The 17474-nt window shown below is 43.5% G+C and overlaps 1 protein-coding gene and 1 non-coding gene across 3 annotated transcripts; one reads left to right on the top strand and one right to left on the bottom strand.

Moving 5' to 3' along the window:
- The first annotated feature begins 56 nt into the window (after positions 1-56).
- Positions 57-128, top strand: trnag-ucc. The gene has a single exon. It is a non-coding gene; the product is annotated as a tRNA-Gly (tRNA).
- A 492-nt stretch (positions 129-620) lies between these two features.
- Positions 621-10868, bottom strand: zgpat (zinc finger, CCCH-type with G patch domain). Of its 2 annotated transcripts, none has more exons than XM_048242254.1 (7): positions 10773-10868; positions 9489-10148; positions 5867-6000; positions 5581-5736; positions 5325-5447; positions 4266-4674; positions 621-1702 (listed from the first exon to the last, which is right to left on the bottom strand). In XM_048242254.1, exons 2-7 carry the CDS (start codon positions 10115-10117, stop codon positions 1564-1566), a joined length of 1590 nt encoding a protein of 529 aa, XP_048098211.1. In that variant the 5' UTR covers positions 10118-10148; positions 10773-10868; the 3' UTR covers positions 621-1563. The 2 variants fall into 2 exon arrangements, with proteins under 2 accessions (XP_048098211.1, XP_048098212.1); XM_048242255.1 differs by lacking the exon at positions 10773-10868 and adding an exon at positions 10446-10766.
- Positions 10869-17474: the final 6606 nt, after the last annotated feature.

The raw sequence follows: 17474 nt of genomic DNA, 5'->3' as shown, positions 1-17474 counted from the left end.
CCTAGCTGCCCCCAATAGATACCGAGAAGAACGCATGTTTTTAATATTTATTCATAGCGTTGGTGGTATAGTGGTTAGCATAGCTGCCTTCCAAGCAGTTGACCCGGGTTCGATTCCCGGCCAACGCAAACATCCCTTTAGTTGTGGAATTTGAGAAGTTGGCATGCACCTTGATCTAAATTACTCTGTGAATGTGTGTATCACTTACAGTATCAGAGAATGTCTAAGGTGGTATTTGCCATGTCAGCAGAAGATCTCTACGAAGCCCACTGCTGCTGCCCCAAGGGGTGTGCATAATGAAGTAGCGCTGTCTGTTGCTGGACGTGTCTCTCTGCACTGTGGCATATTCCAGTCATTGAATTAGCTGTTTTAGCTACAATGTCACTCTGGGCACTTTTCTAAAAGGACAACGTGCTACAACGTAAAGGGGCAGAATATCTGGGCATACAGTTAGTTCTCATCCTGGACACTTTAATGAGATGTTCGAGAACCCGATCATGCCCAACAGAAAAGGCTTCGCTTGGTTACTGCCCGTTGCTGCAGGTGTTGCGATATCAATCTTCCAATAAACACTTACAGGCACATTTGGACAGGTCCAAAAAGTTTTATGGACAACTTTGGACAGGTTGAGATATTTTTAATTTCCATAAAGTAAACATGAAAAATGAAAAATGAAAAAGAAAACCGACAAAAGGTTAACTGGCACAGAACCCTATCCCCCGTTAGGTCCACGCGGACCCCAAGGCAGTGACAGATCCCCGTTATGGCTTCATCAGGGTGACGCTCTATCCAGCTATGACCGGGGAGCTGATAAGGACGTCTGGGAGAAGTCCAGCAAAGCAGAGCAGAGTTCTACAGAGCAGAGTTCTGCAGAGCAGAGTTCTACAGAGCAGAGTTCTACAGAGCAGGCTACAAAGGACCGGACTTCACTGGAGTTTTACACACTTGTGCCAGTAGATCACAGACGACGGTGAAGGCAGGGGATTCTCATGTGGTCTCATCTTAATAATATTTTGTTTTAAAAAATAAAAACATAAACAAAGAGAAACACTTACAAGTACAAACATAAACATATCTCACTTTCCCTGGAAACTAAAAGGTCAACCCAAAACACAAAATAGCCCCAAGAGCTCATCTTACAAATCCACTGTAGTCTGTGAGAGACTCACACTCTGGTCCTCCACACACACACACACACACACACACACACACCATGAGTCACACAGAAGGACCGTGTTAGGAGTTCAGATCTCTGGCGTGACCGCTGATGTAGGGCTGGATCATGTTCTGAGTTCTGAGGGTTCTGCTCAGAACTGGGATGTGTGTTCTTGGGTGTGGTCAGAAGTCTGTAATGTTCTTGTGAGCGCGTATCGGAACATCATCACGTCCTTGGCCCTGTCGTGTTGATGACATGTCTGTCATCCACTCTCTCTTTGTGTTCTAGAGTGTGTGTGTGTGTGTGTGGGGGGCCTGAACAGGCCTCTGCGATGTTCATGTGTGCCGGCTCTCTCAGATTATTAGTCAGAACACTGTCCCTGCATGTGTCTCTTGCGTTGTGATTGGTCAGAATTCTGTCATGTTCTTGTGTGTATCAGCCCTCTTGCGTTGTGATTGGAGGAGCTGCTCCTGAGATTTCTGCTGAACGAGACGCTTCTGAGCCGCAGCCAGCTTCTCCTCCAAACGACTGACCACCGCAGCGTCCCTGACAACACACACACACACACATCAGATAGATACACACACACACACACACACTACAGTGTCCCTGACAACACACACACACACACACACACACACACATCAGATAGATACACACACAAACACATAAGGCCCTTTCACACTGGCAAAATCGCCGCGATTTTATGTACCAGAATCGCGGAACGACTGTCCCCTTCACATAGACCGAGGCGGAACGGCGGGACAAAGTGTCTCGCCAAATTGACTACCAAGCCCCCTAGACATTTCGTTCCGCCACCAGTGTGAATGGGTCAAGGAGGAAAGGGGAATCTGGGCATTTCAATGCTACGTCCAGCCCACCACAGGAGACTGCAAATAAATCGAACTGATCAAAAGCAGCAATAGCAGAGACAGCACATTATGTCAATCTATAAATTCACAAAGTCTCCAGTCATTCAATGCCTGCTAGAGTTGACTGTAGCTTGGAATGCAATCCATAATAGGCTATCTTAAAATCCAGCGATAAAACAATTGCATGAACTCATGAGCGTCTGTCTGCCCTTGTATATGCTCTGATTGTAATGCTTACAGACATGCATAAAGACATTGCTGCAAATTTAAAACCGGATTACTCTGGAATGGCTAACTGTGCAGGGGAATGAATTTGTCATGTGTTGAGGGAAAGTTCGCGAAGTACCACCAAGATGAATGGGTAGGGAGACGGGCGCAAAAAATATGATTAAATTAAAGTGTTTTTTCTCGCGAACCGTTTACCACAACAACTAACCACTAACATTGTTTAAAGGCTGAGAAAAAGGTATTTCGTGTGATACATGTGATGTCTGTGATGAATAGGATACTTCGCAAGTAGTTGAGCAAATTTGGGTGGGACAGAAATACCTTTACAGAGCAGCAGTTCTGGCCATATCGGCTCTGGCTCACATGATGTCCTGCTTTAAATGCATTATCGCTTCACTACACGCGAACAACAAAGAAAAGAAAAAAGAAAGCAATGAGCTTATGTCGCGATTTCCGATCGGCCCAGGGCTAGAGAAGAGACAGCTATGGGCCTAGAGAAGAGACAGCTATGGGCCAAGAGAAGAGACAGCTATGGGCCTAGAGAAGAGACAGCTATGGGAACCTAACAATTAGGATTTGCTTTGCCTACTCTGCTGTTTGGTTGTCCCAAACTTTGAGACGATCCATACTCGCATTAACTGAATCTTATCAACCCGAACTGCGATGTTGAGTGACAGGATGCAATGGCTAATAATCTCACTGCCTTCGGCATAACTGCTAACAGTGCGCCTAGGCCTACTGTTAAACACCTGAAAAATATTAAGCTGCTGTTTTCTTTTCATGACGCAGCACTAGGCCCTACGCTTGAATGATTTATGACTGAATGGAACGCTATGCTTTTAAAGAACTGCTTATTACGCCGTGTGACAAAGTTTACACTAATCATCATCTTCTAATGTATCCTTATGTTGAGATATCCATTCTCTTTGCCCTAGGCTATCATTTGTGCGCGAAGCATGTTTCAATTAAGACAGTACACAAGCTATTTTTATTGTTGTAATATTGAATTATTTCATGAATAAATTGTACTTCTCTTCAATTTCCCTTCCAAATTACGTTTTATTGTCTGAAGACATCTATTGCAAGAATTTAACATTCTAACAGCAACAGCAAAGCAAATGCAAGCTGACCAAAGTGCAGTCGGTTCTCCCGCCATGGTTTTTGAAATCACACACCTGCTGTATCTAAAGGCCCACGCACATAAGGCCTACAACTATCACTCTACACGCCCCCTGTTGCACGTCACAATTTAATTTATTATAGCTGATCCTGCCTCCTGGCTCCCAAAAATACCGCATCATGTGAACAGATCAGCAGGCCGGCAAATTTTCACCTCGCTTTCAGACACAAAAAGACGGCAAAAAGACGTCCCCTCTTAATTTAGCAATTTTAGCGTGATCTCTGTGTGAAAAGGCCTATACACACACATCAGATAGATACACACACAAACACATACACACACACACACACACTACAGCGTCCCTGACAACACACAAACACACACACACACACACACACACACACACACACACACACACATCAGATAGATACACACACAAACACATACACACACACACACACTACAGCGTCCCTGACAAAACACAAACACACACACACACACACACACACACACACACACATCAGATAGATACACACACAAACACATACACACACACACACACACACTACAACGTCCCTGACAACACACACACATCAGATAGATACACACACAAACACACACAGGCGTGCACGCACGCACCAGACACACACACACACGCACACATACATACACACTCACATACACAGACACGCGTGCACGCACACACCAGACACACACACACACAAACATGCGCGCGCGCACACACGCTCACACACGCTCACACACGCTCACACACGCTCACACACACACACGCTCACACACCAAACACACGCACATACACACCAGACACACTCACATTCAAGCCTGGCTTCTTATGCGACCCTCTCACACGCATACACACACCCCTCACCTGCCGGCCTTGCGTTTGAGTGAGTGTGTGAGCTCCTGGATCTCCTTCTGGGTCTGCGCGACCCTCTCCGTGGCCTGGAACAGCTGCACGTTCATGGCCCTCTTGTCGCTCTGCCGCCCCCTGTAGGCGTCGCGCGGTGCTGCGGCCGCGGCCGGTCCAGACGAGCGGCCCTGCGCTGGACCCAGCTTGGCGTTGAGGAAGTCGAAGACGTTGGGCTCGCCGCCCCCCCCACGCTTCCTCCTGAGCCGCTTCCTGGGGCCAGTGGCGGCGCCGCCCGGCGGTTTGGGTCGGCGCACTTGAGAGGCCAGAGCTCGGGTCAGCTCTCCGCACTCCGCCAGGGCCGCCGCCCCCCGCGGCACCACCACCGCCTGCACCGGCTCCACCCGGCCCTCCAGACCCTTACCCAGACCTCACACACACACACACGGACACACACACACGGGGACAGACACACACGGGAACGAACACACACACACACACACACGGGGACGGACACACACACACGGGGACGGACACACACGGACACACAAGGGCACACACACAGACACACACACACTGTAGTCGGCTAGCCCAAACATTTATTCACAACTCTGTAGTCGGCTAGCCCAAACATTTATTCACAACTCTGTAGTCGGGTTCTTGCTGAGGGACTTGTTCTTCACTGGTTCACTGTGATCTTTTGATTTGCTTGAGACGTTAACAACTTTATTTGTAATTGTTCTACCTGACAACCACCCTCCAATAAACACACTTTAGTTTAGCAGTCTGGCAATGACAAGCCCATCAAATATGTTCTGGATCAACATCAAATGAATATCACTTAGAGAATAGGCTTATATCTCTCGCTATGTTTTAAATTTGAACATTGTGTAAGCACTACACTTTTACATAATTGTAAACACATGTACAATCCTAATTATGAATATTCAAAAATGCACACTTACGGACATGTATACATATACACTCAAAGATGCAAACCTGCTTGCCTATATGCACAAGTGTATATGAACACCACACACAAAGAAAGACAGATACACACACACACACACACACTCTTACCTTTTCCCTGCTCGTAGCCCATCTTCATGAGAAGTCTGGAGCCGATTCCGCGTGTGTGAACCTCCCAACCGCCAAACTCAGAGCAGTTCACCGCCGTCCAGCCAGTGTCCACGCTGTCGACCACTACACACACACACACACAGAGAGTGAAACCCTCCCTTGTGGAGTAAAACAGAGATCTCAAATGCACACACACGCACGCACGCACGCACGCACGCACACACACACACACACACACACACACACACACACGTACCTTTAGCAAAGCCTGCATCTGCATCTTCCTCAGACTCGGATTGTGAGGAGACGGGATCATCCGTGCGCATTGGTGGGATCACCCCATCTGCTTCCAGCTCCGCCTCCTTCAACAGCAGCGAATCAAACTTCACCTTGTACACACCACCCTTCAACTCTGGAGACACACACACACAAAGAAACACCTGTCAAACATTGCTAGCTGTCAACACAAGTCAACACACAAACATACACACGCACACACGCACGTGCACACACACACATGCACACGCAGCACACTCCCTCACCAGTGATTTTGGCAGGATACCACACTCCATCGTCATGTCGCGCCAGACAGGAAGATCCCTCCTCCAGCTCACTAAGGTCCGCCTCCAGGAAGTCTCTGAGCTCGGCCACCGCCACCACCTCCCCATGAGAGAACCTGCAGAGAGAGAGAGAAGAGAAGAGAAGAGAGAGAGAGAAGAGAGAGAGCGAGCGAGAGAGAGAAGAGAGAGAGAGAGTGTGTGAGAGAGAGAGTGCGAGAGAGTGAGAGAGAGTATGCTCAACCCCACTGTCTTCACTTACCCAATAGCATGGTAGCCATGGTAGCCAGATGACAACATTACACCAAGTCCACCAACGGCAAGCGATGCAAGCAAACATCATGGACGAAATCATTTCAATTCCATTGTTGTCAACTGGAATGGGCTGCGACGCCAAGCAGCACTGTGCAGTGTGATGCAACGCAACGTTTTGAGAACTTTTGGGATGCCCCGTTTCTATTTTCTTTCTGTTGTGTTCCTCTTCTATTTTATATAGAAGGAGAAATATGACGTTCCTCTTCTATTTTATATAAAAGGGGAAATATGACGCAACAGAAGCACATATTTAACAGATTCAGTGTAGACAGAGATGCTACAAGACAGTCGCTCGCTCGGATCCTGTTCTGATAGCCTGTGGTGATACCCTGTTGTGATACACTGTTGTAATACACTGTTGTGACACACTGTTCTGATAGCCTGGTGTGATACATTGTTGTGATACACTGTTGTGGTACACTGTTGTGGTACACTGTTGTGGTAGCCTGGGGCCTGTACTACGAAGGGAGCTTAACCTACCCAGATGTAACCCAGGGTTACTTTGTTAAACCGGGGTTGACAAAACCTGGTTATCATAAGTGGTGTTAATCGGTACTACGACGCTGATTATGAAGTTGATTTGTTGAGCCGGGGTTAACCTAATTGGAGTTTGTGCGTTCACATAAAAGGGGCGGGTTGCAGCGCAAGTCACCACTTTCAATAATGACGCAATCACCTTATTTTACAGACGAGGAATGCACAATTATTGTGACAAGTTATGAGGAATTAAAACTCACTCTACGACAAAAATCAAACACGTCGGCAGCAAACAAAGCAAGGCAAGGCTGTTGGCAACATATTGCAGATCGGGTAGCCTAAATGCCTAAAAGTAAAGTTTTATTTCCACATGTTCTTCAAATGTGTGTTACGGAGGATTAATAGCTTGCGGAATGTCTGAAATGAGTTGAAATAATTAAATTGCCTATTTTGAGTTCATAAAAAGGCCTACAGATGCAACACAATTCAGAAGTGGGCATATAGATTACAGTAATAAGGATAATTGAATGTTTAAGTAGCCCCCATTGACTGATTTAGTGTATGCCTAATCCTGTGAACATTTCAGATGCAACACCATTGCCAAAACGCACATGGCAGCAGGAGAAAATGAAACACAAAAACATTATTCAGGTTTATATAGTTATAGCTTGCATTAAAAGGTGCCATGTGTAATGTCCACCAAAAAATCAATTCATACTCCACATTCCATAAAAGATGGGGGCAGTATACCTCCAGAAAGTGAGATGGTCTACCCTAGAGTAACAACCGGAAACGGTCTTGCAGTTTGGCTGGTGGTTATGTTGCCGCCATACCGCCTTCCATGGCCGAAACTGGAATTATGACACCTGTCGGGCTGTGGCTAGTAATTTAGCATGCTAATTCAGGTTGATATCTCTGCAGCACTATACCTTGTCGATTATGTCATTTTTTTAATGACATAATCGCCCTTATTTCTTCTCATTCTTTTGATGCGTGTAGCTCATTTTTTGGATATTTTTACCTCAATTCTTACACATGGCACCTTTAATATTTCTTAATTGTGAAAATTTGTAGGCCTAGTATGCTCATAGCCTTCACTTGGCCTCTGTTTTACAGCTAACAAGAAAAAGGTGTCTTTGAACACTACTGTAGGAGGAAAGGCACCAGAGTGTTTTACAGTAGCAGAGGAGTTGGCCATCGCAAATAATAGTGGAAGGCCGATTATGGAGGGGGTTGAGGGAGGCATTCGGTCGGATTCTGGTGCTGTGGAAATGTGTAGCCTTTATGTGCAGGGTACAGAAATATGACCTTCAATTCAACAAGTTTGTTAAAATTTTAATTTATTATGCCTACTGTAGGCTATGTCTGATTTTTTTTTGGACAGTAAGCCTAGGCTATTCTTGCTCAGATGTTCAGCATATGTAGGCCTATGTCCAATTTATTTTCGGACATACAATATTCTTGCTCAGATGTTCACCATCACCGATGGAATACATGAATTGTCCACGTAAGGGCATTGCTATGACGGGTGACTCATCTGACAAAGATAACGAATTCCCTCGGCTTACAATCTATATCTTCATAGAGAATATTGTCCGGGTTTATATATATATATACATATATATATATATATATATATATATATATATATATATATATATATATATATATATATATACACATATACACACACACATACACACACATGTATGTATATATATATATATATATATATACATATACATATACATACACACATATATGTATGTATGAATGTATGTATGTGTATATATATATATATATATATATATATATATATATATATATATATATATATATGTATATATATATATATATATATATATATATATATATATATATATATATATATATATATATATATATATATATATATATATATACACATATATATATATATATATATATATATATATATCTGGTCTCTCTAAAACCCTCGCTGCCCGAAGAGAGCCCCTCATAATTTTGCGCCAATGTCGGGATGGATCATCCAGGTAATGCCTTGACATTGTCTCGGAGAAATTGTTAGTGGACGGGTGGTACTTATAAAGGGGTGTGGTTAACGGAAACCTCGGGTTAACCAAGAACATAACCTGCTCGGAGCAGGTTTGAGATGCAGCGTAAATGCCATGGCAGCATACCTCGGTTAAAACCAATCCACCTTTAAATTAAATGGGGTTAATCGGGAAGTTACGCACACGGATCAAGTTACTCGGTTACCCAGATAAGCCAGTAACCCTGCTTCGTAGTACAGGCCCCTGTTGTGATGGCCTGTTGTGATGGCCTGTTGTGATGGCCTGTTGTGATGGCCTGTTAGGCTGAACATAGAGTGGAATACTGCAGCTCCATCTGCACAAGGGCAGTTATCATCAGCCCACTCTGTGTGTGCTCAATGTTCATAGTGTGTGTGTGTGTGTGTGTTCACTGTTCATAGTGTGTGTGTGTGTGTGTGTGTGTGTGTGTGTGTGTGTGTGTGTGTGTGTGTTTACTGTTCATAGTGTGTGTGTGTGTGTGTGTGTGTGTGTGTGTGTGTGTGCTCACTGTTCATAGTGTGTGTGTGTGTGTTCACTGTTCATTGTGTGTGTGTGTGTGTGTGTGTGGGTGCTCACTGTTCATAGTGTGTGTGTGTGTGTGTTTGTTCACTACTCAGACATGGGTGAAAGGCAGAGAACAAATTCCTGTGTATGCATGACACACACAGGCCACCGAGACATCATTCACATTCTAACTCAGATTCAGATTCAAATTCACATTAAGGACCTGTGAGTAGTCCTACCTGCAGTTGTCTGGGAAACGGCACTTGTCTTCTAGGTAGAAGGGGCAGGGCTTCATGGCGCGGTGGGTGGGGTGAAGGTAGAGGACACGGACAAGCTCCTCCCCTTCTTCTGCAGGCTCCGCATCCATCACCATGGCATTATGATACTCCAGAGTCCCCCAGGAGGTGCGGTAAGGCGCTCGTACTTTACTCCCGCTAGAAATTACCTCCTCCTCCTCCTCCTCCTCCTCTCCGTGGTCCTCCCTGGCAGGCGCCGATGAGTGGCTGTCCCCTCCCAAGCCAGTCAACTCCGAGTAGAACGAGGCACACTCATCGCCATGCTCGCCAAGTTCTGTGTGTCCCTGCTGGCTGTCTGTATTGGCAGCCCCCAGGTGGTTGGCCAGGAGCTGGCTCTGCTCTGTGTGTCCCTGCAGGGCCTCCGTATGCTCCTCCAGGCTAGCAAGCAGCTGGCTCTTCCTCAGGCTGAGGAGACTGGACTCGGTCAGCTCCACCAGCTGCTGCAAGTCGCCCCTCAACTGCAGGAGGTCGGCACGCTGCTCGGGATCTACCCCGGCCGCTAGAGCCGCCTCCACCTGCTGCAGCTGGCCGCTGTACGTCTGGATGGACGCCACTAGCGTCCCCTCGTCCATGGCCGGCGAAGACAGAAGCTTGTCTACTGGCCTATGGGACATCACACAAAACACTTCTCACATGCACACAGAATACACTCACAGAATAACAAGCTCATTTCCGGTTCTGCAAAATCAACACCACAGTTGTCCATTCACCTTATCCGCCCGAAAATGTCAATGATTTGATCAGAATGTAACTGCTGAATTACACGGCGCCTCACCTGCATCGTCCGACAGACAATCTATCATACAAACCTACAGTAGGCGACAAGTTAGGCTGGCTTCAACACTGATTAATGCTAGCTGCCATTTAAAATTTGGCGTAAGTGTTCACCTAGCGGTTTACCTTAGTACGCACAACAGAGCGAGCTGTCTTTGGAAGAGGTATAGAAATAAAACATGTCACAGATCGGTAAAAGCAACATCAATCCGACGAGGTTAGCTGGCTTGCTTGCTTGCTTGTTCACTCTGGTCAGAACTCAGTTCTCTAGGAGGGTAGCTAGCTAGCTAGCTAGCTAGTAGCACTGTCATATCCCACAGCTGAGTTAACCAGATTTTCCTTCTAGGCGTACTACAACACGCGTATAGCTGTTTACACATTGTAGTCTATAAACTGTATACCTAAAATTAGAGCTCATTTCTTGATTATGATAACATGCTTCAATTACGTTACCTTTCAAAATCATATCAACAACACCGGTTAGCAGCACGGCTCTTCCTCTTCTTCCAATTGCAATGGTACACAACATCAACAAAAGTTTTACTGCCCCCATTGGCAGGGAGTTTAAACCATGACGCATCTCAGGAAAGAGTACTACCTCACTAGAACCACGAGAGGGCGATGTTTGGTAGGTGACCAGCTTGTCAACCAGCTTGTTTGACCACTCTATGATAGTTGACCTGCTAGACCAATTTCAATTTAATTTCACTTATAGAGCGCCAAAACATTACACATGCCTCATGGTGCTTTACAGAGTGTTAAACATTCAGAGAGAGCCCATGAGTAACAGGGGTGAGGAAAAACTCCCTAGAATTGGAGATACAAAACTCTTATGAAAACATTCAGCTGGTTTTGCTTGTCGTACCACCTCAAGCTGGTCATGTTAGCTGGTGTTGCTGGTCTACGTTGCTGGTTTAATTGACCATGCCAGCTTATGTTGGTCATTCTAGCAAACCAGCATGACCATCTTACACCAACAATGTCAAGCTTGGCAGGCCAGCATGATCATCTTGCACCAGTTGTATCCCACTTATCACACCAGTTCTATCCTGCATATCCACCTGATGGCCCAACCAGCTACACCAGCAAAGACCAGCAAAAGCTGGAAGAAGACCAGCTAAACTAGCTTAAACCAGCTACCAGCATAAGCTGGCAGCTTATTTTTCACCAGGGATACCTCTCATAGAAAGAGCCAACGCTATTGGAATAACTGTGTTGAACACATAGGGAATGTATTCACAGCTATCGGATATTTACGGAACCCTGGAGGGGTCACTGCAAGATATGTTTTGGTGTATATCCAGAAAACGTGCGCTCATTTTATTAAATTGTGCTCTCAATTTAGTAACATCTTATCTAATAAAATGAGACCACAACTCAGTTAAACGAGAGCACTACGTATAAAATGAGCACACAATACTCTTAAAACGAATGTGTTGAAAACAACACAACTTCTTTGTTTTTAACACATATCTACAACCCTAAATCAACAAAAGTTGGGATGTTGTGTAAAATGCAAATAAAAACAGAATGTGAAAATTTTCAAATCTCAAAAACCCATATTTATCTGCAAAAAGGACGCAGACAACATATAAAATGTTGCATGGATCAAAAAGGCCAAATTTATGTAGAGTATAATGATGAAAGTGCATTTGTTGAGATCTTATACTGTTTGTCTATTTAGAAGTAAGAGATCTTATACTGTTGGCCTATAAGATATTGCATACTGATAGGTCTATAAGAGATCTTACACTGTTGGTCTATGTGAATGAAATTGACAAGTAAGTTGCACTCAAATGCATTAGTCTGTAGTCTAGGAGGTTACTCTTACATGTCAATGAGTCTGTAGTCTAGGAGGTTACTCTTACATGTCAATGAATCTGTAGTCTAGGAGGTTACTCTTACATGTCAATGAGTCTGTAGTCTAGGAGGTTACTCTTACATGTCAATGAGTCTGTAGTCTAGGAGGTTACTCTTACATGTCAATGAATCTGTAGTCTTACATGTCAATGAGTCTGTAGTCTAGGAGGTTACACTTTTAAATGTCAATGAGTTACATCTTGGAAAGAAGGAATACAGTTCTGTGAAATTCTCTTTTTCCTTGTTACATAACAATGTAAAGTAACGTTACCGTGAGGATAGGAGCAGGCTTCACTCAATTTGTCTATTACTAAACTTTGAGAGTGCTGGCCTGGATAGTTATACATACAAGAAACGCGTATGTGCAAATAAAAGAGTATGTATGCATAGTGCGGCCTCTCTCCTATTTTTCTTATAAAGTAACGTTACAACAACGCATGGCACAGACAGAGCAGAGATAAAGGCTGAACCTCCACATGCTGAAAACTATTTTGCATTTTGTTGTCCATTGTGTAATGATTGACAGCTCATAGTTCTCTATGATATGGCATTAAGGGAGCTCATAGTTCTCTATGATATGGCATTAAAGGAGCTCATAGTTCTCTATGATATGGCATTAAAGGAGCTCATAGTTCTCTATGATATGACATTAAGGGAGCTCATAGTTCTCTATGATATGGCATTAAAGGAGCTCATAGTTCTCTATGATATGACATTAAGGGAGCTCATAGTTCTCTATGATATGGCATTAAGGAGGGAAAAGGGTTTTGAGAGCATTCCTCTTCTCCTCTTCTACAGAACTGCAAAAGATTGGTACAGATTACAGACTGGATGCATGTCTGAGGTAAGGGATCCACTGTTCTGAGAGATGGGCACACCTGGGCACAGACTAGGCACATCTGGGCACAGACTAGGCACATCTGGGCACATCTTGGCACACCTGGGCACATCTGGGCACACCTGGGCACAGACTAGGCTAATGGAATGTGGAGTTGGGCCAGTCTCTTGCATCCCAGGAAAGAGCACGGTCTGGTTAAAGCCACAAGAGGGCGCTGTAGATGCATTTTCAACTTCAATCGCCCAGAGGTTATGAGAAGTGTTGAACACAGGGGTCACTACTGTTGTCTTTACTTAAATAAATACATTATCTTTTCTCCAGATTGCTTTATATATTAGCCTATATCAAGGCCGTAGCCATGATGTCAACATTGGGGGGGACCAAATCTGTGGTGCGGTGTGAATTTCAATAACAGAATTTCAATTCACATTTCCTGCCATGCAAAAATATTATTAAAATCACAAACAAGTCATTAGTTAAGTCAGTCAATTAGGATATACCAAACTTTTGACGGACATAGGCACGGATGGATTATGAACCTCTGGGCATAGATGCAAAAAAAAAAACCCTCCCTGTTAAGATAGGGGCGCCCGGGAAGACTTAAAAAAAAGGACCCTTTATATTATAACGACTTCTGAGTTTTGTGGAAATAGAAGAGAAGGGTGGAGAAGCAACTTCACACAGTCTTAGGCTTCAGGGCCCCCTGAGCTCTTGGGCCCAGTAGGTCCATTCAATAATCCATCCCTGGATATAGACCAGTGGTATGACTCCATTTGTCTCCAAAATGTATATTTTAAAAGAAAATACAAACTAGAGTATCTTTGATAACCTCTATATTACACTGAATGCTTACTCATAGGTTTGGACCTATAGCCCAATAATATTTTGTATTTTGATTTTATTATTCTGGCAGCTAATCACACAATTTTAAGGTAGTTTGAAAGGGATGGGATTCAAGATAGGCTAGCCTACTAAGTCGTTTTGCCTGCGTGGATGCGCGATTGAGCGCGAATCTAAATGTAACATGCAAGATGCAACAGTCATTTCTAAGAGGCTTATAAACCGGTTCATTTCTGACATTACTACTAGCATATGAATGCATTTTTTATGTTGTAAGACATGTGAAAGAAATTAATGACACAGGCACAAATTCAAATAAAAGGACACTTTCGCTTTTTTACTTTCGCTATAATTGAAAATAGGCTACAATATGGAATTGCTTCAAAGTTCCCTTTGAGTCTGATCAGCTTCAAAAATGAATGGGGTTTCCTTAGACACTGCTACACCTTTCCAACAAGTTTTGTGAGAATTGTACCGGTATATTTTGCGATATTGTGACAGCCCGCACCACAGCAGGGTGCAGGAAGCTTTTGATAGCGCACGCCTCAAAAGATAAACGCAAAACCTCCAGGACAAACCACTCACAGGCTATGGACAGACAATGCACATAGCCATAGACAATGCACTTTCATTTAGTGCACACATAAACAGTATGTCTCGAAGTGCCTTTTTCCATCTAAGGAACATTGCACGGCTTCGCCCAGCGCTCACCCAGCAGAGTGCAGAAGTCCTTGTAAATGCGTATGTGACATCGCGCCTTGACTACAGTAATTCCATCTTGTCCGGAATCCCTAACAAGCTACTCCATCGGCTTCAACTAATTCTGAATTCTGCAGCAAGGATTATTATAGGGTCCAAATCCACTAGTCATGTAACACCATTACTGATACAACTGCACTGGCTTCCAGTTGCCTACAGAATGCATTTCAAAGTCCTACTCCTGGCACACAAGGCCTTACACAATTATACCCCCACCTGCCCGCTCACTGAGATCCTCCTCAGCAGGCCTACTGCATGTCCCTAATGTGAACCTCAGCACCCAGGGAGAGAGGGCTTTCAGCTACATTGCCCCCAAGCTGTGGAATTCACTGCCAGACTACGTGAGTTACTGTGACTCAATTACTGACTTTAAAAACAGACTCAAAACATATCTCTTCAAGATGGCTTATGGACTGACTGACTGACTGACTGATTTTTACTTTTACTTTTTATAAATTTTTTTGAGATGACTATAATTTTACAACCTTTTTGTTTTTGTTTATTTGTGAAGTGACCTTGGGCGACATGAAAGGCGCTCTAAATAAAATGTATTATTATTATTATTATTATTATTATTATTATAGACATGCAACATTTATGACATAAAAAGTGGAATACGAACGCATCTCATCACACCTGACAATTAAACAGAGCTGCCGGCGATAGGATTGATTCTTGAGCTCTCAGCACAGTGTTGACTTGCGCGTCTTTTTTAGATGGTGAACATAAACGAAGGAAAGCTCTCTAATTGGATGGGCAAGACTGACAAGTAGACGGGCCTAGGCCCGTCCAGGCCCACCTGTGGCTACGCGTATGGTTCAAAAGTTCATACAGAATCTCTATGAATTTCTAAGTTCATACAGCATTTCTAAGTTCATACAGCATCTCTAAGTTAGAATCTCTAAGTAAATAGGTCCAGGTCCCTCCACACTGCCATTTGCAGACTGACATCAGGTTAGTCTTACTGAACAGGCTGTCTTACGTTTTAAGATTAAGCGGTTCTTATGAGTTATGGTTTATTATTATAATATTTGTTTATTTTCATTAGGCCATGATCAACATTTTAAAACTGTTCACTATTGTATTGTTTTTATTTGTTAGTTGCTTTGGACATCTGCCAAATCCCATAAGCACAACCATAACCGTAAGATAACACTCACGCTATTTTCATTCCAATAATCTCTTCAAATATTACTCAAAACATTGTGACGTCAGTTGTCCAAGACAAATAAACATATCTGTGTAGCTTCTCCTCCAGTGTTCAGTCAGGCTGATCTGCTGTCAGGTTTTGATTCACAACGCTGTCAGGCGGGTCAGATTGTCTTTTCACAGGGGACACAGTGTTCTTGCCCTGTTTTGAAAGATGAATACCAAACTTTTCCCAGACCTTTTCCATTAGTTGTTCATTCACAACAATTTTCCATTAGTTGTTCATTCTTGCCCTGCTTTAAAATCCAAAACCTTTCCCAGACATTTTCCAAAATGATTAGTTGTTCATTCTTGCCCTGTTTTGAAAGATAAATGTCAAAACTTTTTCCAGACATTTTCCAAACTGATTAGTTGATATTTGAACTTCAGTGTTATGTGCACCCTGGCAGTTTGTTTGTGTGTGTTTTACTTTGAGTAAAACTTCCAGACTTTCCTTTGTAAAGAATTTAACCTAAATGTCCACATGTTTTCTGGTCTGGAAAACAGTATTTCATAATGCCATGCATTTCCAGACTCTCCTGACTTACGCAAGCGTCCTCAGCCAAATATTGGAATGAGGTGTATGTGTGTGCCACTGTTGTGAAAGAGGAAATCCAATTGAAGCTTCCAGTACACTGACCAGAGTAGCATTAACCACAGAATGACCAGAGCGACTGTTTGTCCTCTCAGTCACACCCAGACACAGACACAGACACAGACGCAGAGAAACTTGTAACAGACACACTTGCAAGAAACTAGCAACTTTTTATCACTGTCCTACTGCTTAACTGTTTGCGTGCTATATTAGCACATATGCATAACCCCCTCCATCCATCCCACAGCCGGATTGTGGCCACACTTATACCTTTACTTAATACTTCATGCTTTTTAATCAATACTCGTATAACGGCTGTAACCCTATTACGTCAACCCATTCTTGCACTGATATAATTTTTTTATAGTATTTTTTTATATTACCTTATTATATTACCTTGCCTACTCTCTTATATGTCCATATTTATTTTATGCTATGTACTTATATTTACTTATACTTTATTTTATGCTATGTTCTTATATGTCCATATTTATTTTATCTATTTTATGCTCTAGACTTCATTCTTGCACTGTTGCACTGTTGGACTTACTCATTTGCACCATCACCATGACACTCACTCACACAGAGCACCTCACCTTACCTTATGCACAGAGGACCACAGGCTCAGTCCCTGCCTCAGTCATTGCAAGCGCCTCATGCTTAATCACCCCTAAGCACACTATGTGGATACTGTTTTAGACTTGTCCTACTGTCCTCATTGCTTAGTTGTGTTTTATCATATACTTTTATTACTTTTTCTGCTGTTAGTGAATGTTGTGTGTGATGTCTGTATGCTACTGATACCTTGAATTTCCCCTTGGGGATCAATAAAGTATTTATCTATCTATCAATAATAGTCACTAGATCAGAACGAGCACAAGCATGACTACTGGGCGATGAGTACTGGTGATGAGTACTGTACTGGTGATGAGTACTGTACTGGTGATGAGTACTGTACTGGTGATGAGTGCTGGTGATGAGTACTGTACTGGCGATGAGTACTGTACTGGCGATGAGTGCTGGTGATGAGTACTGTACTGGTGATGAGTACTGGTGATGAGTACTGTACTGGCGA

The sequence above is a fragment of the Alosa alosa genome, chromosome 4 (assembly GCF_017589495.1).
Source record: "Alosa alosa isolate M-15738 ecotype Scorff River chromosome 4, AALO_Geno_1.1, whole genome shotgun sequence".
NCBI lineage: Eukaryota > Metazoa > Chordata > Actinopteri > Clupeiformes > Clupeidae > Alosa > Alosa alosa.
The sequence above is the reverse complement of the archived record's forward strand: the minus strand, read 5'-3'. Positions and strand labels throughout refer to the sequence as shown.